Below are 23,412 nucleotides of genomic sequence, written 5' to 3' on the forward strand. Positions count from 1 at the left end.
AATTTTTTTTTAATTTTAAAACAACTAAAAATAAATAATTTCAATTTTTTAAAAATTCTAGTTCTCAATTTTTTTATTTATAAATCAGATTAAATGAGATCTGATTTCTAAATTTATTTTCATATTTTTCAAATTTAAATTATATTCTATTAATATATTACAGTAATTTTAAATCATAAAATTAAGTTTAAATAAAAATAAATTCTTTTTTTTTAAGAAAATAGAATTTTTTTATGAAAGAAAATATTTTTTTCCCTCATGTTAAATAGCTTAAAAATTGCATCATCATATCTCCAGTGCCTAGTAATGATTGTTTTAAGAATATTCTAGTTATTACTTAGATTAGAAACTCAAAAATGGCGTAGCAGTATAGCGCCTGGATTATATACCTTATTTATTTTATTGAGTTAATAGTCAATTTTGTTTCTGAAAGATATTCCAATCTCTATTTTCATCTTCGAAAGTCAAAATTAATTAAATTTTTTTTTCAAAGATACCTTACTTGATCACGTTCGTCCTTCCGTCATCTCCGTAGCTGAGTTGGCAAACGTCCACTGACGTGGGCCGTTAACTGCCAAGATGGGAAACGCCAGGCTGTAGCATGTTGTTGATGACAAGATAAGTCTTGTTTAAGACGTCAAATTAGTCCTTGGAGTGGATAAACCCTAATCCCAATTTGAACGATAAATACATCGCCGTGAACACTTTCGGTGGCAGTAAAGGTAAGTAGGAGCCGTAATCCCTGGCTGGCTGACTGGATGGAGATAGAAAATGGTGGTTGTGGTGGCGGTTTGTCACATGCATAGCACGACAGTCATGGATCTAGTGCTTCGATGCGAAGGAGGAGGGTGAATTCTCATGATGGATCATTTGATCGAAGGTTACCTCTGCCAACTTCAGTATTCCAAACTCGCCATACATGTCGAGCAAAGCTGTTTCCAATACCGGATGAGGTAGAAAGCCTTTCCTTATGGCAAGTCCATGGATAGTCTTACCCTGCAAAACAGCTCCTAGTTGTGCACAGGAAGGAAGCAGGTTTATGAGTGTGACATTATCAACAGCCAATTTATCATCCTTGAGTATATTCTCCAAAGAATCAAAAGCCTGAATTGGTTGACCGTTCAGAGCATAAGCACCAATCATTGCATTCCAAGCAACAATGTTCTTCGAAGATATACTATCGAAAATCTTCTCTGCATAACTTAACAACCTACACTTGCTGTACATGTCAAGAGGTGAAATATTGTTGGACCATCAAATACGCGTCAACCATTGAATTCCAAGAAACCAAGTCTGGAAGAGGCATTTCCTCAAACAACTTGACTGCAGAATCAATGTGACCAAACTTGCCATACATCCCAATGAGGAGTGAATTGCAAACATAAAGATCCTCAGCCAGACCCATTTTAAACAAGCTCCCATGAACCTTTTCGCCTTCTCGGAAATCCAACAAGCCACCACAAGCTTTGAGGACAAAAGGGTATGTAAAATGATCGGCGGAAACCCCTTGAAAGCGCATTGTGATATACAAGTTGAGAGCATGTAGAAAGAAGTCGTTATCCGTATAGCCTCTTATCATGAGGTTCCAATGAAAGGTGTTTGAGTGAGACATTTTGTCGAACAGGAAGAGTGCATGTTGCATAGACTCAGATGACACAGTATCAACTAGAGCCCTTGAAAGCCGAGACAAAGAAGATGATGAAGCTCTGGAATGGTTGTGGGAGTGAGCAAAGGCGATGGTGGGTTTCTTGGAGCGTTTATGGTGAATAGGGGGAGTGGTGTTGGTGGAGCCGAGGAAAATGGGTTTCTACCGAAACGACGTCGTTTTTGTTTTCTGCCACCTTGGCACTTAACGGGCCACGTAAGCGGACGTTTGCCATCTCAGTTACAGAGATGACGGAAGGACGAACGTGATCAACTCAGATATCTTTCGAGGACGTTTTTGATTAATTTTAACTTTCGGGGACGAAAATAGAGATTGAGGACACTTTCAGGAACGAAATTGACTATTAACTCTTATTTTATTATTATAATTATTATATTGTATACTGTGCATATGTGTATAAATATAAATAATTATAGTAAAAATTGAATAATGTAACCCACTAGAAGTGATTTAATAGAGAAATTTTATAAGATCTTAAACTGCATTGCTATTAAGATGTGTAACAGCCAATGAGCTCTACTTCAAATGGTTTCCTCATAGAGATTACGGGTTTGAGTTTTTTTATCTTTAGTAAAAAAAAAAGAAAGTATTACGAACCAATATTAATTGTGTACAATGTGTATAATGGATTAAAAAAAAGATAAAATTATAATTAAAAATTAAATTATTAATTAATTATTTAATTTTAAATTTTAAAATTTGAAAAATTAGGATTATTATTTAAACCCATTCACACTAATATACGTTCAAAACTCACCGTCTTCTCACCTCGCCTCACTGAATTCCTCGCCGGCTATACCGACGCCGCCGCATCCTCCCACCGACACCGTCCTCACCTCCGCCGGTCAGCCCGACGCGCCTCGCCCTCCGACGCTCAGCCTAACGTTGCTGCCGCTTTTTCGCGCACCTCTCTTCCGAACCGGCTTCGCTTTCTCCCATTCGTTCAAGCCTCTTCTCACCAATGATACCACCATGCTCTTCTTCTTCTCCTTCGGATCTAAGCATGGTTAGATTCTTTCAGATTTGAGCCCTATGCTTCACAACAGTGCCGCTTTCGTCATGCCTAGTCCTTCAAAACTATGTTTTACCACAATAGTTGTTTCTTCTGTTTATTCTTCTTCTATTTTAATGGTCATTTAGGATGGTAGCAAACAGACCGTTGTAAACCAGGTGAACTAGAGCGAACCGGAGAAGCAATCCCACTTGAAGTGGTTTTAGTGGAGAAGAGGAAAGTGATAGCTACTCATGAGCAAGAGGGATTGTATTCGTGGATTTTTTCTAGAATCTTGCCAAGCGGTTCGTTGTTCAACTCATTCGACCAACGTACGTAGTTTACGTAGTTGCTCGACCGTAAGGGAGAGGAACTCGAATGAATCGTTGTACATTTCAAATTTGAATTAAGAATTCGGCAGAAAATCCAAGTGGTTATTAACAAAATAACTATTTTCTAATACTCAAATCGAAAGGTTAGTCCTCGCCAAATCTGGAAAAAACCGGAGGTTATTTGTATTCCTCGGAGGCTCCTCGAAAGCCTTAAATAAATCTGGTCATTTTAGTAGGTATGTGGATGGTTATTTTAATTTTTATATAAATGATTATTTTGATTGGATTTGATTTAGTTATATATAATTAAAAGGAAAAGTCTAGGGGCCAACAACTTTGTTAATTTCTGGCCAGTATATAACCAGCAAAGAAAAGTGAGCCATTGGATGAAATCTCACACCATTAAAACCATTATTAATGGCTATTTGATGGCTATAAATCACAAAAGTTGCTGGCCCCTATCATTCCTCTAATTAAAATATGTTAGATGTTCAATTTATTAGGTATGCGGATGATTATTTTTATCCTTAAGTGGATGGTTAATTTGTGACAAGCCAAGTAGCCACGGTAAAATGGGATGATTATTAAGTGGGGTGACCACTGGTTAAAAAAGAAGACATTATTGAAGTAAAATGCTTTAGTAAATTAAGATTTCAAATGATTATTTTTTTGAAATAACTAATTAGATTTTTTTAAAATTTAAAATTTGAAATTTGATGTAAAACAATTGAATGAGAGTTTTTAAATTTATTATTTATTTTTATTGGACTAAATAACTAACTCATTGTACACATTATCAAAATTTTTTATTGGCTCCTAGCGGGATTAAAAAAAAAAAGTGTAACAAAAAACTCACGTTGGCCCATAAATAAGTACTTATTCTACCATTTCCCACAATTTTTAACAATTTGTGGATGAACCCCTCTCAAAAACTGAAACTCACAAAACTTCCCATTGCAAAAATATTTATTTTTATTTTTATTTTCCTTTATTTTTTTTATACAATTCTACAATGACCAAAGCTTTCTACTGAAAATATAAATTTACGAAAATGGCCAAACCTCCAAATAAAGAGCAAAGACCTTTCTCCCTCTATACTCACACACCCTTCTGGTGATCTCGTTTTCTCTCACACTGCGCTCTCTTTCTTTCTCTCTCTTCTTTCTCTCTCCTCCATTGTTGTGCAGCGCGAGGTTCAATTGGCACTATCCACCATGACCGTGATGACTCCCGCTCCCATTGACGTGCGTTTTTTCATTCCTAACCTCTCTCATCACACTTTTACGCACGCACTCACGCGCGCAACACACACAAAACATAACACTATTTTCTTCTCGAACTTTCGTGACCTTGCTCGTGTTCGCGGTTCAATCACTCGCGAGTTTCTAAGTTTTCTCTTGCGTCTGCATGATTTAGTTTTAAATTTTGTCGTTTTGTTTTTGCGTGCTGAATGGTTGTGTTTTGGGTGGGTAGGGAAGTGATTGGGGGTTTCGTCTAGGTCGTGGGTTTCTGATCTGGCAAGGTTGAATTCGCTTCGATTGTTGTGGCTAGGGTGCATTCCACGTTCGGAATTTTAGGGCTTTGTTAGGGGATTTTAATTGGTCTTTGGTTCTCCGGGGATCCGAAGTAAGGTGACGATTTCTTTGTTTGGATTTTTGGTTTTTGCAGCAGCAGGACGACGAGGAGATGCTTGTTCCGCACACTGATTTGGCTGAGAACAATCACCAACCTATGGAAGGTAGCTGAACTAGTTATTTTTGCTTTTGCCCTCTTTTTGATCCGTAGTGAAAGCCGACTTGTTTTGTTTCTTTAGCTTCATTTATTGCCATATATATGATCTAATCGAATTGCACTAGTAGTTCAGGGAACCTGCTTAAGCATTGTTTGGTTGCCAGAGCGAGAGAGAGAGAGAGTAAGGGAAAAAGATAGAAGAACTTTTAAGTGATTACGTGTTTAGACTTGCTTTTTATTCAAATCAGTATACTTATCTAAAACTTTGCTAGGCAGATTTGATCAAAATTGATCCCCCCTCCTTAAATTAATCAATTCCAAACATGTAAGAATTCTAGGTTTCCTGTAATAACTAATAACTTTCCTGATAAAAATGTGATTTCTTGTTAGTTTGCATTTTGGAAATTCTTTATGTTCAATGTCTTTGTTGATTGTGCATTTATATCACTCCCTGAGCTATATTTGTGTTTCTTGATCTAGTTCGGTTATCATTTGTCCGGCTTATTTAAGGTGTAATACTTAATTGTTTCCTCATTTATTTGATGATCACTAGTTGTAGCTCAACCTGAAGCTGCCAACACTGTGGAGAGTCAGCCTGTTGAGGACCCTCAATCATCGAGATTCACCTGGAAAATTCCTGAATTTTCTAGGATGAATACAAAAAAGCTCTATTCAGATGTATTTATTGTTGGTGGTTATAAATGGTATCATGCTTGCACGTTCGCTGATTGGATTCATGACGTTAATGCTTTTTAAATGTTTGTTTCTGAAGTTTGTTTTGTACTGGCAGGCGTGTGCTCATCTTCCCTAAAGGAAACAACGTGGACTATTTGTCCATGTATTTGGATGTTGCAGATTCATCTAATTTGCCGTATGGTTGGAGTAGATATGCACAATTTAGCTTGGCAGTTATCAATCAAGTCCATAATAAGTACTCTGTGAGAAAAGGTGGTCTACTTGTACCTTGTATTGCTTTCCTTTAACAAGTCAAAATTCACATTTTTTTGGGCCTAGGGATGGGCCTTATCATGAACTTTTTTTTTTTAATTTTTTATTTATTCAATGGTATAAATTTGTAACCTCATCTTATTCATGCTATATAGACACGCAGCACCAATTCAATGCACGAGAAAGTGATTGGGGTTTCACGTCCTTCATGCCACTTGGTGAATTGTATGATGCCAGTAGAGGCTATCTTGTGAATGATACTCTTGTAGTTGAAGCTGAGGTTCTTGTTCGTAGAATCGTTGATTATTGGACTTACGATTCAAAGAAAGAGACAGGTTATGTTGGGCTTAAGAACCAGGGAGCCACATGTTATATGAATTCTCTTCTCCAAACACTCTACCATATTCCTTACTTTCGAAAGGTTAGCAACCATCTCTTATTTTTTAACTCATCTTGCCTGAAGTTCACTTGCTTGATTGGAAAGTGATGAGAAAGTTCGATCTTTAATTTCATTTTCAGGCAGTGTACCATATGCCAACAACAGAAAATGATATGCCGTCTGGAAGCATCCCTTTGGCTCTGCAGAGTCTATTCTACAAGCTCCAGTATAGTGATACCAGTGTGGCAACAAAGGAACTGACAAAATCTTTTGGATGGGATACCTATGATTCTTTCATGCAGCATGATGTTCAAGAACTAAATAGAGTCCTTTGTGAAAAACTTGAAGACAAAATGAAGGTAACAGAAAGATCTTTCCTGGGTTTGTTAATGATGTCTGATGTCTCTGTAGTGAATCTGGAATCTCAAATGCCCATTATGGATTTGTTTTATTTGGTCTTTAGGGAACTGTTGTGGAGGGAACTATCCAGAAGTTATTCGAAGGGCATCATATGAACTATATTGAGTGCATCAACGTGGACTATAAATCAACTAGAAAGGAGTCATTTTATGGTACTACGTTATGCACTCAGAAAGTTTTGTTTACTGTATGTTGTCACTTGATGCTAATTTAGTTTTACGTATGCATGGCAGACCTTCAGCTTGATGTCAAGGGCTGTCGTGACGTTTATGCTTCCTTTGATAAGTATGTTGAAGTTGAACCTCTTGAGGGTGACAACAAATACCATGCTGAACAATTTGGTTTGCAGGTTGGTTGTATTTTTATTTCTGAATATACTTGGAATAAATACATTTTGGAGGAGCTAACCTCCCTTGAAGATAAAGTACTCTTCTGTTTCTCAAGTATTCAAGTTTTGTGACTTATTGTTACTTGTTCTGTGAATGTTGCCTTAACTAAAAACCGGAATGAGGCAGTTTAGTCCTAGATTTCATTTTTTCAAGCTGCATACCATATAGCAACCACAGAGAATCATGTGCCCTCAGGTTTTGTGTTGGCTGCAATATGATACAGCGATGTAAATGAAGTGCGCTGATATATGCATGCTTAATTAAGTTGTGGGTCTCCAGGAGTGATTATAAATTGACTGTTTTCTCCCAACTCTCTTTCATTTACAGCTGTAGGATGTCAAATTGTTAGACCTCACTGGAAATTCGTAGTTTTTGCACCTTTTTCTAAGCACGACAGTATCAGTTTCATGATTTAATTGACTTTAATATTCGTTTTATTATATTATTTTAAAACGACGTGTTTCTAATTATTTGAATTTTGCTTGGGAGAATTTATTGAAATTTCCTTAAATTTCTCTGATTTACTAATTAATGCCAGAGTGGTATCATATAAGCATTTTATTAATTTCTTAGTTGGTGTGTACACTGATTTATTTTTTACAATATTTTCAGGATGCTAAGAAGGGTGTCCTATTTATTGATTTCCCTCCTGTTCTTCAGCTTCAGCTGAAAAGATTTGAATATGACTTTATGAGGGACACTATGGTAAAGGTTGGTACTTGAGTACACATTGCTTTTTATCATATTGCCTTTTCTTGGCATTATATTTCTTGGCATGTGGAAAGTTAATAGTTACTTCTATTTAGAATTTCTATTACTCTGTGTATTGACATTTAGTTGCAATAGGTCCCACTATTTATTGGGTTACAAGTGTAAGATTTATATGATTTCCTGTACTACTTAAAACTGCCTTTGAAATTTGCATTCAGTCAAAGTAAGATTGTCCTCGCAAGTAATTTTAACTGCATATTCTCTTTTGAGGATGATAGTGTCCATTGAGAACCACAGGATTTAAACTGGGAACATAATATTTTTATTTAAAAATTGCTTTTTGTTGATTTCTTCCCCTTCAGCTCAACTTACTAGGGAGGCTTGTTCTTTTTAATTTATATGTATTTTCAAAATTTTCTGCATAATTTGCAATGAAGATTGTCTGCTACATGGAGCAATGGCATCAGCTATCAACATGAGATAATATTTCTGTTTAATGCTATCATCAGATATAGGAGTGAACCTTTTTTGCCCATATACATACACGAAGAATTTTAATCTCTCTCTCTCTCTCTCTCTCTCTCTCTCTCTCAGATTAATGACCGTTATGAGTTTCCTTTGCAACTTGACCTTGATCGTGAGGATGGGAAGTATTTATCACCTGAGGCTGATAGGACAGTTCGCAATCTTTACACACTCCACAGGTAAATGTAATGGTAGAGCAAGCGTGTTTCCAATATTTATGTTTCCCTTGCCTTTATTTCTTTGGATCGATCTGTTAGTTATCGTTCTGCTTTGTGTGATCTCTTCATGACTTCTTAAGCAGTTATGTCTGTTTTTGATATTTTATCTGGCACGAATTGGTGCATGAACTTCAACTGTAATTGATTTGTTTAAAGGATGGCTTCATTTGCTGAACTGTGGAAGTTTTATAAGCCTTTATTGCTATATATGCTTGTTTGTGTGTTCTGTCACCTCGTGCTTTGCTGTATTGCAATCAATTAAAGCCTTCTATATCTGCATGAAACAAGAAGTCTGTATTTATTGTCTTCGTATTGCGAAATAATTGCATATATCTGTAATTATATATTGTCCTTGGAAATTGTAATCCAGTCAAGGTCATGTTAGACATTCATTGGTAAGCTTCCTGTGGAGTGTTCTCAACTACAGTATTAGAAAAAGGATGGTTAGAGGAAGAGTGTGTGTAGCAAAATAGTGAGAAAGTGGCACGGGGATAGATAATGCAAAGAAAAAGAAGATGTGAAGAAAAAGATTTAATTTCTGTTTCTCCAAGTGCAGCTAGTTTATTTATTTATTTTTTAGTTTTTTGTTATTATTAATCTTAAATAATCCAGATTTTAAATGATGTTTGGTATTTGACAGTGTTGGATTTCTTTTTCAGTGTTTTGGTTCACAGTGGTGGTGTGCATGGCGGACATTATTATGCGTTTATAAGGCCAACTCTGTCTGAGCAATGGTATGTATCATGTTGTTTAAAGCTCTGAATTCATTGCCTTTTGAGCTACTGAATGAGAATGCAAAGTGCTACATAATATCAACACTCCCCCCCCCCCCCCCCCCTTTTGCTTTTTAGCCATGTTGAATTGCTTTTCATGCTGACTGTCTGGCTCTTTGATTATATGATTGGTTTGACTATCTGTCTGTTCCTAAGGTACAAATTTGATGATGAGAGAGTGACAAAAGAAGATACTAAGCGGGCATTAGAGGAGCAATATGGTGGTGAGGAGGAGGTAATTGTTCTATTGCTCTAGCCCATGGTATTTGATGATTTGATCCCTTCAAACACTAGAATGTACGTGTTAATGCTTCAACCACTTGTATTTTTGCAGTTACCTCAGACAAATCCTGGATTCAATAATACTCCGTTCAAATTCACCAAATATTCAAATGCTTACATGCTGGTGTACATACGTGAATCTGACAAGGACAAAATAATATGCAATGTTGATGAGAAAGACATTGCTGAACATTTAAGGGTAAACTCTGGCCGTGTACTACTTGATCCCAAAGTAACACAAGCCAAGTCAACAACTTCTTTTCTGCTTGCAAGTTTTAACTTCTGAAAAGCAATTAGATGGACAGTTATTTTTATGATGGATATGAGAATATTATGTCATAATTAGCCTTTGCATCCGATGTGAATGGTCCCAATTGAACCTTCTTTACAAGTCTCGTTCTTTCCAGCTAATAAATGTTTTTTTTTTTCTCTTGGAAAGTTCCTTATGACAAGTATGTGGAGGCAATGTGAACTCAAACTCAGTTTGTTGCTGTTGGTTAAGCTTCTATTGTGTAATCTTAGTTACTCTATTCTTGAAAAATTTGCACTGAGCATGTAAAATGGATAATTTGCAGGAGAGGTTGAAGAAAGAGCAGGAGGAAAAAGAACACAAAAAAAAAGAAAAGGCTGAGGCCCACCTTTATACTATTATAAAGGTTCTTTGTTGTTAACTTATTGTTTGTCCTTTTAAATTTGCTATGAGTTGCTACATTTAATTGCACGTAGCTATTACTTAATAGAATATGATGCTTCTTAGGTGGCACGGGATGAAGATCTTTCTGAGCAGATTGGAAAGGACATATATTTTGATCTTGTAGACCATGACAAAGTTAGGAGTTTCCGTGTCCAAAAGCAGTTGTCTTTTAACACATTTAAGGTATCGCATCCATGACTTTTAGCTATCCTGCAACAAGTGTTTTTTTGACTTTTGAGCTGACATTTGCCAGCTATTTGGTACTCTCACTAGTAAATGTTTTCTCTGTCCTTCCATAGATGATTTTGTTAGTTTAATTCTTGTCTGTTGACTTATCTTTGATGTGCAGGAAGAGGTCGCTAAAGAGTTTGGTATACCAGTTCAATTTCAGCGATTTTGGCTATGGGCGAAGCGACAGAACCATACCTATCGTCCTAACCGGCCATTGACACACATTGAGGAAGCACAGTCTGTAAGTAGTCATGTTTATGTTTCCTGAAGAATCTGTTTTTTACTTGCCATTTCAAATGGCAACCTGCTTGTTTGATGATTCTTTTGTATGGTTGATCTTCTATGTTTCATTTTTTGGTCTTCATCAGTAGTTAATTTCTTGTGATGGCTTTGCTGTTGTTTATTTTATTTATGCTATCGCTTATTTAAGCAAGATAAAGTTGCAACTCAGATAAACGCTTTCATATTTTCCATTGTGTTTTTAGTTGTGCTGTTAGAGGTTATCAGTTTGGTGTTCTTAATTCACACATTAGCTTGTCTATGATCTGAAGTAGTTCATTATTTTTTCTCTATCTGTTTTGTATTGCAGGTTGGACAATTGAGAGAGGTGTCAAACAAGGTTCACAATGCAGAATTAAAATTATTTTTGGAAGTGGAGCTTGGACCGGTGAGATTTGTAGTATGATAGTTGTATTACTGTTTTATAGCATTGAACACTACAGTCTATTAACAATTCTCATTATTGTCTAGGATTTACGTCCCATTGCACCACCTGAAAAGACAAAGGATGATATATTACTTTTCTTCAAGTTATATGATCCTGAAAAAGAGGAGCTACGGTAATATCTTTATCTTAATTTTAATATATTTTGGGGCTGTAAAATGCACTGTGGTTGACATTGGGATATGTTTACCCATGATGGCAGTTATGTTGGAAGGTTATTTGTGAAGAGTACTGGCAAGCCATCAGAAATCTTAACAAAGTTGAATGAAATGGCTGGTTATGATCCTGATGAAGATATTGGACTTTATGAGGTTAGTCTATGGTGTCTCCTTTGTTATACATAAGTTGTAACTTATTGGAAGTCTTAGTATTGTACATTTTCTTGTGAGGCCTAAAGCATGTGCTTCTTTACCTGCTAAGCTTGAGTCAAAGTAGTCATGCTGTCATTTAGTGTCTAAGTTTGTTGGTGGGTTAACAACAAATAAGGGTGCAGTATGCTCCACAAACTATCTTTACTGCATATGCCTTACTCCATAAGCCTGACCAAAAGGGCTAGGACCTTTACTTGTCTTTACATTTTGCTGGTTCTAATATCAAGAAATGGCTTTAATAATGCAGATTGCAGAATTAGTTAATTGATTGGTGTTTGCTTTTTTGGCAGGAAATCAAGTTTGAACCAAATGTCATGTGTGAGCCTATTGATAAGAAATTAACATTTCGAGCAAGCCAGGTAGATTGTATGCATAATTGATGCGCATATATTTACTGTATCTGGGTTGGCCTATTAAGTTGTTTTTCGACATTTGCAGCTAGAAGATGGAGATATTGTATGCTTTCAAAAAGGTCCTGTAACTGTAATGGATAGCGAGGATCATATCCGCTATCCAGATGTGCCTTCGTACTTGGAATATGTGCACAACCGCCAGGTAATTGACTTTTGTTCATCAGCTAATTTTGTGTTTAATTTGATATGATGCAAACGTCTTGCCTACTACCTACCCAACTATTCCATGGTGTTTTGTCTGAACTATTCTACTCATCTTTTCCAATGTGCACATGCATGCATGTCTTTTTAATGTAAAAACAGCCTAAGCCTAGTTCCATTATGTTTGTATTTTACAATATTAGCTGAGGTTTTTCTTTAATTTTGTCTTTTTAGGTTGTTCATTTTCGATCTCTTGATAAACCTAAAGAAGATGACTTCTGCCTGGAGATGTAAGCAATGTGGAATTTCTTGCAGTATATCAATATTTATATTAATTAAGTATTTAACTTGAGAGATGACGGAAATATTTATGTATTACTATGGTTAGAATTGCATTCTTATCAATAACCATGTATACTAATTTCTAGGTCAAGGCTTTATACATATGATGATGTGGTGGAAAAAGTTGCTCAACAGCTTGGTTTGGAAGATCCATCCAAGATTAGGCTTACTCCACACAACTGCTACTCTCAGCAACCAAAACCCCAACCCATTAAGTATAGAGGAGTTGAACATTTGTCTGACATGCTGGTACACTACAACCAGGTAGTTATTTTCTAGTCGATCATGATAAATCTCATTGTGAAAAGAAAACAGCTTATGTCTTTCCTGAATGCCAGACGTCAGATATATTGTACTATGAAGTACTTGACATCCCTCTGCCGGAATTACAAGGTTTGAAAACTCTGAAAGTTGCATTTCACCATGCAACCAAGGATGAAGTGAGTATGATGCTGATTCTGAAGATTTTGACTTCGTTTTGTTTATTTGTATGTATCATTGTTTTTGATTGCGGATGGCTGCTCATGGTGGTAAGCCAAAAATCTGCCATAAAATTATGGCGGATGGCATTGTGGGAAATGGCAGAAATGACGGACTACCTAAAAAATACATGTATATGTACAAAAAAACATGCAGAAAAATTCCGAAGGTAATAAATTATAAAATCTAATCAATTTAAGCAACTTTCTACTCATAAGGCATCCAATTAATTCAGCAAATGCAGTAGCAAATGAAACAAATAAACATAACATCAAGTCATAATACACCATAGAATATAAGAGGCAGGGGCAGGGACATTAGAGTCGGGGGCTGTCTTGAACCTATGTAAATTGGAAAAAAAATGGAAATAGAGAGGTTTATAATATAATTTATAGCACCAAACCTATGTAAATAAAAGGGGAAACGGGCAAGTAAAGAAGGGTAGGAAGGCCAGAAGTCTGGAACAGAAACTAAGTTACAAAGCACATAGAGAGAACCTGTGGCTTGCCGTAGTAGCGAGCGGCGAGGGTGACGAGCGCCAGCGAGCGGCGAGGGTGACGAGCGCCAGCGAGCAGTGAGTCAGTGGCGGCTTGCAACGGCTTCGCCAGAACGCAGAGAGAACGACAGAAAGGGAAGACAGAGGAGGAACTGGAGCTGGACGGTGTTGCCTGGCGTGCCGCTGGTGGTTCTTCCGGCAGCAGAGTAGCCCAGAGCAGAGAGGAGAGATAGAAGAGAGTTTAGGCGAGTTGTAGCATTTTAGGGTTTCCTAAATGACCATAATAACCCTCATTTTTTAAATGGTGCATGCTATGGTGCCTATATAGTTGCCTAGTTTACTAAAGAGATAGAAATTAATATTTAATTTAAAAAATATAAAAATAAATAATTTTTAAATATTTAAAACTTATCATAAAAGGAGGCCGAGGAAGGCGAATTGTAGCATTTTAGGGTTTTCTAAATGACCATAATAACCCTCATTTTTTTTAAATGGTACATGCTATGGTGTCTATATATAGTTGCCTAATTTACTAAAAAGAGATAGAAATTAATATTTAATTAAAAATATAAGAATAAATAATTTTTAAATATTTAAAACTTACCATAAACTGTAAGTTTGGCAAATTCGGCACCAAAGAATTGCCTTCTAAAAATCCAAAAAACCCGCAATTTCTGCCATTTCTATTGCGGTTCGCCATGGCGCCACCACAATTGCAGCCGCCATTTGGCCCTCTATGCAAAACTCATTGCGGCGACCACTGTATGGCGGCAAGGAAGAAATCCGCCACGCCATAACGTTATGGCGCCGCCATAACCGCTTTTTTAGAACACGGCGTAATTTTCAGCCTTTTCTAAACATTTAATTGCTTACTCAGGTCGTTATTCATACCATCAGACTTCCAAAGCAGAGCACTGTGGGGGATGTCCTCGATGACCTCAAAACTAAGGTGGCCTTGGGTGATTTATTCTTTTGGTTTATCAGTTTGTCCGTGTTATTTGACGTTTATCTATACAACACTATAATGTCTTCCCACTATTAGCACACATGGCTTCATCCGAGTTTCACAGGGAAACAAAAAGTACAACTGCAGTGTTGTAAGCTGCAGTTTTTTCAGAAAAAAGTTGCTTATTGTTTATCCGTGCATGTATAATTTTTCACATTAGTTAGTTACTGTTTTATTGTTATTACAGGTGGAACTGTCTCATCCTAATGCTGAGCTTAGGTTGCTTGAAGTCTTCTATCACAAGATATACAAGGTTTGGATTTATTATTATTCTCTGTAATTTTTAATGTAACGTTGAAAGGTAATTATGCGTACTAAATTTGGTGTTGATTATAATCCCCTAATTTCTTGTTACTGAGAATGCTGTTAACTATTGGATGAAAGCATTATTTTAACTGAAAAATGTGTTTTTCATTGTGTGTCTGCTTGTGCAGGTCTTCCCTCCCAATGAAAAGATTGAAAACATCAATGACCAATATTGGACATTACGAGCCGAGGAGGTAGCAATCTCTCCCTGTGACTAGGGCTGGAAGGACTGTGAAATCTTCCTGATTTTATTCATTAAAATAGTAGCATATGTAGATGTTTTTATGTATAATATAATTTCCTTTTATAAAAATTTTACAGATTCCAGAAGAAGAGAAAAATCTTGGTCCTCATGACCGCCTAATTCATGTCTATCATTTTACAAAAGACACAGCTCAGAATCAAATGGTAAATTTTTTGATTGATTTGTTCTGTTGATGCGCTTAATACTTTGTGCTGACAATTGTTCATCTAACCTTTGGTTTTCTTTTGATATATGTATACAGCAAATTCAGAACTTTGGAGAACCTTTTTTCTTGGTCATTCATGAAGGTGAGACTTTGACTGAAATTAAAGACAGAATAAAAAAGAAACTTCAAGTTCCTGATGATGAGTTTGCAAAGGTATTTTTCTTTCCTCTTTTTATTTTATCTTATGTTCTCAGTTTCAGCAAGGCTTGTGTGTTATCACTAATTTAGTTTTGAGTGATGGATATGTTGTCCAATATTGGTTAGTATATTTGACGTCTAGTTTATCTGACTTGTTTTTTGTTTCTTTGGCCAGTGGAAGTTTGCATTTTTCTCATTAGGGCGTCCTGAGTATCTTCAAGACTCTGACATTGTATCCAGTCGTTTTCAGGTGATTTTCATTTATAGTTCAACTCTTCCTTCTGTTTTGTTAATTCAGTTTTTTAGTACCCTCTTCATACGTTTGAATTTATGTTTTACCTTATCCCTTTATTTTATAATAGAGAAGAGATGTTTATGGTGCATGGGAGCAGTATCTTGGATTGGAGCATACTGACAATGCTCCTAAAAGAGCATATGCAGTTAACCAGGTTGGTTTCTTCGATGGCAAGAATAGATTTGTAAATCACATTTTGTTATTTGATTGTTGCTCAGAGGCTGAGAAAGCTTGGTTGATTATACAGTTCCAAATTATGCGGGTTTGTTTTGCAGAATCGCCACACGTTTGAGAAGCCAGTAAAGATCTACAATTAGAAAACTGGTATTTGAGGCGGTATCTCTCGACATTGGTTGAATTTGGCATTCTTCTACTACATCTATGGGATTGTAAAAACAGGGAAAATAGCGAAAGGCTGCTCTGTATAGGCAACTAGTGAAATCAGCAAATTGAGGTGGTGTCTGCAGGTTTTAAATTAGAATTGTGGTTATGTAATTCTTTATGTCGACGGAGTGACATTGCTCTCAGCACTTTGTATCTGCCGACCACAGCCCCTTGAGCGTTTTTACAACTCCATTTTTGTATGGAGGTTCTTCAAGTTGAGGTCATTGATCATCATCACTGCACTGTATCAGTACATAAGATTTTTGGATTAGCGAGTGTATACAGGGTATAGTTGGTTGACTCTTTTTATTTGGTCATTTTCTTGATTGCTTCCAGATTTTGTTCAGTCAGTCTAGAAATGTTAATTGAGGGCTGCAAAATGGTGTAGCAGAATTTATGTAATGTTGTACAAGAGACATCTCAGCCTCCTCCATATAACTCTCCTTATTAGCATAAAAATTAGTATTCTGCTGCACCACCATTCGGTCCTTCTATTTTCCTGTTTTAACCCCCCACCTCCTTTTTTGTCTGTCATCTAATGTCTAGGATGATGATATCATAGGAAACCAATGTCCATTACCACGTTTTCTGATTAATTATAACGATGGCTTTGTATTTTGTTTGGCCAGCCTTTTTCATTCTCTTTTCTACTTTCTTCTCATTGATCTAACTTGGGAGCCAGCCTGCGCCAGAAGAAGATAAAAAAGAAAGATGCTGCTTGCTTGTGTAGTGTGGCAGAGAAATAGAAATTTAGTGAAGAAACATCAATTACTGCCAAGAAAACAAGAAACTACACGAGAGCATCATCTCATGTGGAAGCACCAATTAATTCGCCATGGCAGTGTAGATAGCTGCTATTGCGTTTAAAGGATAAAACTCAAAATAGATTAAAGCTAGATGAAAAAAAATGAGACTTGAATTTCCGAAGTTACAGAATTTTTATTCTGTTCGAAGTCACATGTATCAAGTGCATTTTACGGGAGTTTTCTTAAATGCAAGGATAAGTGTAAAAACTAACTAATTTGAATTTAGCTTTAAATGTCTCTCATACAACTATAATATATTTTTTTAAAGGATGAATTGAAAACATTTACATTTCTTTTATATGACATGTATAGAAACTAATGAGTTATAGTTTAAATAGCATAGTCTTTTTATACTTATTTAAAAGGTTTGAGTTTTTCTATTTTTGGTAAAAAAAAGAAAAATATGACATGTACATAGGGCTGGCAATTCATACCCTACCCGCGGGTACCCAACCCGTTCGGGTAGGGTACGGTCCGGGTATGCCTGTGGGTAGGGTAGGGTACGGGTTTAGGGTGTACCCTACCCTACCCTACCCGCACCTCAAATATATAACACATATTTTATAAAAATTAGGTATATAGTGAAAGAAGTGAGAGTTGAACTTACAACATCTTTTATGTAATAACTTACAATAAGTGAACAACCACTAAACTAGTTAGTTAATTTAGTAATTTAGAGTATTAGTTTGTTATTTTTTGTTATTAATATGTATAAAATTTGAAATGATTGAATTTTGTATTTACTTTAAAAAAATTTGATATATCTGCGGGTAGGGTAGGGTAGGGTAGGGTAGGGTTTAGAACTTTAGGGTGCGGGTAGGGTTAGGGTTGAGAGATTCTCAACCCGCGGGTAGGGTAGGGTAGAATTTTAATAGAATTTTCAGCCCGCGGGTAGGGTTAGGGTAGGGTCCACCCTACCCTACCCTACCCATTGCCAGCCCTACATGTACAGAAGTGATTTTTTGTGGGATAAAAAGATATTGCACATTAACGGTTAAGATTAACATATAAAATCATTTAAATAATTTTTAATTTTGACTTATTGATTTTTTTGTTTAAATATCAGCAATAATATTTGAATTAAGAGCCTTGTATATATTACTCAAACTCCTCGTATTTTTAATATTTAATCTAAACTCTTTATAGATGTGTTTATATAATTAAGACTTAAAAGAATTATTTCTCACTCTCATGGTCTCATATAATTCTCATTGGTTAATTATATTTATGCATATGTATAGTAATATTTGATTAATCAAAAGTGTGAAACCCTTTTGTTCCCTTGGTAAAATTAAAGTTTTTGGTTCCGACAAAATATTTGTTTTTTTATTTTGTTTTTCTTTTAGTTTTTTGACCCAATAAATTTTAAAAGATTTTGATTTTAATAGATCAAAAATATTTTTTTTTATAAAAGGCCAAAAGCTAGAAATAAATATTTTATAAACACAAATTTATTGGGTAAAGTATTATTTTGATCCTCTGTTTAGGAAAATTTTTAATTTGGCCTTAATGTTTCAAATATTCTGTTTTAATCCTAAAAACTTTTAAATGTCCTATTTTAATCCTAAAAAAAATTTGAAGCAGGTTTAATGTTATTCCATTATTAAATTTGACATAAATAATTCGCATATTGAAGAGCCAATTACATTCAATTCTTGTATGTAAGTAAAATGAATCCAGTAGTAATCACCAATATAAAAGTTTTTCCTTTGATTTTGGAAGGTTGTTGATTGATTGCTAGAATATGAGATTTTATACAAAAAAAAAAAATTGAAAAATATTACAAAAATGTTTTAGTTATGTTTTTGTAACATATGAAATAAAATATGACTTAACTAATAATGTTATTAATGTTTATGTCACTTGTTTTATTAATTTTTCGTATAAAATTTAATGATAGAATAATATTAAATTTATTTAAAATTTTTTAAAATAAAAATAAAAAATAAAATATTAAAAATTAAATTAAAATTTAATCTAAATATTCAAGACTGAAATAGTACTTTACACAAATTTATTTAAGCCAAATTAACCGCCAAAAAGTAGTTCAGAAAATGTCTATCTAGTATCTACAACTTAAAAAAAAAAGATATTGCAGTTATTATTTAGCTGCAACAAAAACAAAGAAAATGGGGTGGAGCAACCGGGCAATGGATGTGACGTGGCGGCTAATTTTTTTAGAAATAAAAAATAATGATATGTAATCTAATTGATATGTTTTTTTCTAGTATGAATTTAAGATTTTTATTTTATTTTAAATAATAAATTAGACTCACATTTAAAAAATATAAGGATCAGATTTTTATAGTGCACAAATTGAAAAGTCTAATTTGTAATGAGATAAATTTTTTTTGTTCTCAAATAAATTAGAGGATTTGATATATATGTTTAAAATTTTTTTAATACTAAAATGGAAATATGTCTCTTGAATTTGTATTTTTTTTTAAATTTAAAAATCACAAATCTAACCCTCAAATTTATGATATCAAACAAATAAAAAAAAACAAAAAACTAAACATTTAAGAATCAAATTTGTGACATCCACATAAAAACCACACTAACTCTATTATTAAAAAGAGTATATCAAAAACAGTCATTAAAGATAACTACTAATATAAAATATATGTTGAAATATAAATATAAATACACATTGAAAATAAATTAAACCACACATGTATTTATAAACAAATATATTAGTGACTGATTTTAATAGCTGATTTTAGTGTGCAAATAGTGTTTTTGTATTATAAAAGATACCACCAAAATCCCAAACAGGCAAACACTAAAATTAAAAACCACATGTAGACTGTAAAGTGAAAAAAAAAGCTGAGAGGTTGAGCTCCACATACTAACAATACTTTTTGGTTTTTTAAGATTTTTTTTCCCATTTTTTTCAATGGCCACTCTCTCTTACTGTACTCTTCATGCTTTATCTTCTTTTTCTTCTTCATCAAGCTTGGTTCACCTTTCTCACTCTTCTTCTTCTTCTTCTTCCATACTCCTCCAACTACCTTCAAATCCCAGGTTCACGTTCAAATGCAAAACCAAACCAATAACAAAGCCAAGGTTTTTGATGATCATTGATCCTATTTTGCTCTTTAATGGAATTGGAAGCACTTTGTATTTTGACACCCAAACCCTTTTAGCCACCGTTAGTGTTTTGGCTGCCATTGCTCTTTCTCTCTTCCTTGGTCTTAAGGTAACGTTTTCAATTCTCAGTTAACCAAAATATTCTTATTACATAAAAGATTAAAACATGATAAAAATGTTATTTTTTTAATGTAATTTTTAATAGTTTTTATATCCTTTAGTTTATGACTCATGTACTTTTGCATTCAGATTAGTGTACCTATGGAAAATATAATATTTATTTTTTAAAAAAACAATTTTTCACAAGTTAAATATTGGGTTGTATTATATCTTTAGATTTTTCTTTGTTCTAGATATATTAATAGCGTTTTCTCATTCTTAAGATAACAAGTGATGCTACTTTCTGTTGATTCTTCAGGGAGATCCTGTGCCTTGTGAGCGTTGTGGAGGCAATGGTAATTATCTTTCTACATTTCTGAAACTCTGTGGAAAGTTGGAAACTATTGTAAATTTATATTTTATACAAAGAATATTAGTAATACTTTAGGAAGTGGGAAAATGTTACAATTCACATGATTAGCAACAAAAACTAAGTTGACTTAGATATCTTTAGTTAAAGGTATATGATACATGTGCTTATACTTATCCTTCTTTGTGTATCGAGCCGATTAATTTTCCTCATCATTGAATGCGGTGTGAGACCAAGTTGATTTGGATCACACCTCATTCATTGATAGAAGAGAATTAGTCGACTCAACATACGAAGATGGATGAGTATAGACTAACATTTTTCTTATGTAATACTGCACAAAAAGTGGAGTGATTATGAACTGTTAGTTTAGAAATTGTAGTTTCTGATTATGACCATCTATTAAACAGAAGCATACTTGTTCTCACCATTATCCAATATCTAGAGTTGTTGTGAATCAACTATGATATGTGTACATAAAAAATTCAGCCACAAATTAGTCCCCCATATAGAATATATGTTGAAATATAAAATACATAGTGAAAATAAGTAAAACAACACATGTATTTATATACAAATATATAATGACTAATTTGGTGGTTGATTTTTAGTATGCACGTAGCATTTTTTGCTGCGAATTTTGTTTCTGCTGACGAAATCGAGAGAAGAAAGAATCAACATAGTATCGATGATGAATCAGTGTCACCTATTACATGTTAGAGTCTAGCAGATAATGTTCTTGACAGAAATTAGGCTTTATTGAGAGAAATTGCAACTTGAATACCATTTTTTCTTACAATTAGGTGGGACAAAATGTGTTTTCTGTGACAATGGAAAGATGAAGAAAGATGCAGGGTTAATTAACTGTAAAGTGTGCAAGGGTTCAGGTATCTCTCTATCATCATGCATCAAAATATACTTTCTCTGTTCCCTTTTATCTGTTACTGTCATTTTTTAGTACATCTTTGAATTAATATATCTGAATACAATTTACATCTAAATACAAAGATTAAGAAATGTACCAAAAGATCTCAAGTAAAGGAGAATCATTATACCTATCCTATTAGCAAATCTTTCAGTTGATATATATCTATATATCTTTATTTGTTTTCTCTTTTTAGGATTGATACTCTGCAAGAAATGTGGGGGTTCTGGCTATTCTCGGAGGCTATGAGCTGTGAATATATCCTTTCATATCCAATATCTAAGATCTTTCTCTTCTGAATAATTTGTAGTTCAAATTTTCTTTCATCTGTAAATCTTTTTAATCCATTTAAATTGTTACTGTCACTTTCTTTGAAGTCCTTACTATCTCATAAAATTCAAATATAAAAGTTTTGATCTTAAATATCTCCTTTTCAGCATATCATATACTTGTTTAATGATTATGATGATTTGTATATCCATTGGAAAAATGATGTTAATTTACTTTATTTTCCCCTTCTAATTATGCCACTACAATCCGGAATTTGACAAGTTTTTGCTAAATTACTCTCGTCTTATAGTTTTATGAATTTTTAGTAAGCTTCTAAAGTTTAGAAGGGGGCTCTATTTTTTCTCAATTCTTTTTGTTAAAGAGCTCCTTACTTGTTACTAGGCATAATAAATTTCAAGGACTTAACTATGAAGTTTAAGAATTAGTAGGGCCTTAGTTAAAAATTAAATTAAATTACAACTCCCACTTAAAACAACAAATTCCTATTTTTATTATTTTCAATTTTTATTTGCAAAATCTTAAATACGAAAAATATTAAAAATTGAGGTGATTAATCTTCTATGAACTATAGCTCCCTCCTCCTTATTCCTTCACTGTCCATTGTCTGCTGCTGCACTACTATGAGGCCTGTTATGAGTGAAAGATATGTACTTCAAATAAATAGTGGAACCAAGCATTAATCTCAGACATTTTCTCTCCAGAAATTGTTCAATGAATCTTCTCCTTAACTCCAAGAGAAGGTAAAGATACAATTCAATGGATCCGACTCCTCTAAAGTTGTATGTTCACTTTAGAGAAAAAAGTACGCTATTAATCATCATTGGATTAAGATAATGGGGCTCACAGATAATAAATGTTACAAATTCAAAGGCGATTAAAGTATCACTTTACCACTTTACTAACATCGTTATTCTAGAGGATTTTTTTCCAATTTCAATGGGTGATGAACAGAGCAAAAATATATGATGTTGCATCAGGATATATGATTGCTTACCAATTATACCATACTTCCATTGAATTCTATTCGAACTTCATGGAAAAGAGGCCTGTTTTGGAGCCATTTATGAAAGATGAAAATTCCTCGCAAGATTCTACTTTTTGCGTGAAAAATTCTCCATGATAAGCTTCATGTTCTGCTTCTCATCCACCAGTGGTTCTCATCAACTTGCCCAATTTGAAATTCAGCACCATAATCACTCGTGCAATGTCTATTTTTTTTGTGGCGACACTAATCTAGTGTGGATTATGATGTACGGACATTGACACGGATACGACACGAGACATGCGAATTTAAAATTCTTACAAGACATAGGGACACGACATATATATAAATATAAAGTATTTTTTAGATAAATTAATTTTTTTAATTATTTTTAATGTCTTTTTTAATTATATAAAATATTTAAAATATTTTTTGTTTTAATAATATATATTATTTCTATACTCATTTCAAGAATACATATTAAGAAGAAGGTTAGACATGCTGATATGTAGTGGTATTTACTATTTCGGTGTGTTCGGAGAAGAATTTTTTATTTTTTATTAAGACATAGAAGATACGCATGTCAGACGAGTGTCTTGTGCGAAATGTGTCCGACATGCGGACATTGCGAATAAGAAAAGTGTCCATGCTTCATAGAGTGTGGAAGAAGAGTCCTTTGACTTCATCCCAGACTCTAGATGTTCCTTGTTCTTCGATTAGTGGAGGGATTTGGTGTTACAAGCTGGATTTCAGAGAATAAGCTTTCATAGAGTTTGGCTGGTTTTGATTATAGCTTGGAATATCTGAAAGGAGAGGTGTCAGCGAGTCTTCGAGCATGTCCAGGAGCCTTCGGATGAAGTACTAGCAACATTGCTTAAGTTAAACCAGGAGCTATCTATTTTGCTTTATGTATAATGTCTAAGATTTCTTTTCCTATTTGCTTTTCTATGTTATTATTTTCTTACAATTTCATGTGTTCATGGATATCTAAGA

At 34.3% G+C, this 23,412-nt stretch overlaps 3 protein-coding genes across 4 annotated transcripts; 2 read left to right on the forward strand and 1 right to left on the reverse strand.

The window, feature by feature from the left end:
- Positions 1–822: 822 nt before the first annotated feature.
- Positions 823–1,612, reverse strand: LOC112762687 (pentatricopeptide repeat-containing protein At4g35130, chloroplastic-like). Its single transcript, XM_025808549.1, has 2 exons — positions 1,263–1,612; positions 823–1,219 (listed from the first exon to the last, which is right to left on the reverse strand). The coding sequence occupies exons 1-2, from the start codon at positions 1,610–1,612 to the stop codon at positions 823–825; spliced, it is 747 nt and encodes a 248-aa protein (XP_025664334.1).
- Positions 1,613–4,049: 2,437 nt separating this feature from the next.
- LOC112765244 (ubiquitin C-terminal hydrolase 13) lies at positions 4,050–16,484 on the forward strand. Of its 2 annotated transcripts, none has more exons than XM_025811160.3 (32): positions 4,050–4,233; positions 4,658–4,727; positions 5,274–5,424; positions 5,511–5,668; positions 5,824–6,089; positions 6,188–6,406; positions 6,511–6,619; positions 6,701–6,816; positions 7,469–7,567; positions 8,162–8,271; positions 8,970–9,044; positions 9,240–9,318; positions 9,418–9,564; positions 9,941–10,021; positions 10,123–10,242; positions 10,409–10,531; positions 10,880–10,957; positions 11,041–11,129; positions 11,217–11,325; positions 11,676–11,744; positions 11,824–11,940; positions 12,174–12,229; positions 12,368–12,545; positions 12,620–12,721; positions 14,135–14,206; positions 14,451–14,516; positions 14,698–14,763; positions 14,891–14,977; positions 15,076–15,192; positions 15,353–15,427; positions 15,540–15,626; positions 15,748–16,484. In XM_025811160.3, the coding sequence occupies exons 1-32, from the start codon at positions 4,204–4,206 to the stop codon at positions 15,787–15,789; spliced, it is 3,363 nt and encodes a 1,120-aa protein (XP_025666945.1). In that variant the 5' UTR covers positions 4,050–4,203; the 3' UTR covers positions 15,790–16,484. The 2 variants fall into 2 exon arrangements, with proteins under 2 accessions (XP_025666945.1, XP_025666946.1); XM_025811161.3 differs by having other exon boundaries at positions 4,061–4,233; positions 4,661–4,727.
- A 2,951-nt stretch (positions 16,485–19,435) lies between these two features.
- LOC112767196 (uncharacterized) lies at positions 19,436–21,569 on the forward strand. The gene is made up of 4 exons (XM_025813079.3): positions 19,436–19,861; positions 20,171–20,207; positions 21,025–21,108; positions 21,343–21,569. The coding sequence occupies exons 1-4, from the start codon at positions 19,559–19,561 to the stop codon at positions 21,393–21,395; spliced, it is 477 nt and encodes a 158-aa protein (XP_025668864.1). The 5' UTR covers positions 19,436–19,558; the 3' UTR covers positions 21,396–21,569.
- The last annotated feature ends 1,843 nt before the right edge of the window (positions 21,570–23,412 follow it).

The sequence above is a fragment of the Arachis hypogaea genome, chromosome 17 (genome assembly GCF_003086295.3).
Source record: "Arachis hypogaea cultivar Tifrunner chromosome 17, arahy.Tifrunner.gnm2.J5K5, whole genome shotgun sequence".
In the NCBI taxonomy this organism is placed as follows: Eukaryota; Viridiplantae; Streptophyta; class Magnoliopsida; order Fabales; family Fabaceae; genus Arachis; species Arachis hypogaea.

Bases quoted from the DNA above. Each gene is read 5' to 3' on its own strand.
- LOC112767196 (XM_025813079.3), top strand. From the start codon at position 19,559: ATGGCCACTCTCTCTTACTGTACTCTTCATGCTTTATCTTCTTTTTCT. The intron at 20,208-21,024 runs GTAATTATCTTT...TCTTACAATTAG, and splicing joins TGAGCGTTGTGGAGGCAATG to GTGGGACAAAATGTGTTTTC. The intron at 21,109-21,342 runs GTATCTCTCTAT...TTCTCTTTTTAG, and splicing joins TAAAGTGTGCAAGGGTTCAG to GATTGATACTCTGCAAGAAA.
- LOC112762687 (XM_025808549.1), bottom strand. From the start codon at position 1,612: ATGTCTCACTCAAACACCTTTCATTGGAACCTCATGATAAGAGGCTAT. The intron at 1,220-1,262 runs GTATTTGATGGT...TGACATGTACAG, and splicing joins TGGAATTCAATGGTTGACGC to CAAGTGTAGGTTGTTAAGTT.
- LOC112765244 (XM_025811160.3), top strand. From the start codon at position 4,204: ATGACCGTGATGACTCCCGCTCCCATTGAC. The intron at 8,272-8,969 runs GTAAATGTAATG...TTTCTTTTTCAG, and splicing joins AATCTTTACACACTCCACAG to TGTTTTGGTTCACAGTGGTG. The intron at 11,130-11,216 runs GTAATATCTTTA...CCATGATGGCAG, and splicing joins CCTGAAAAAGAGGAGCTACG to TTATGTTGGAAGGTTATTTG.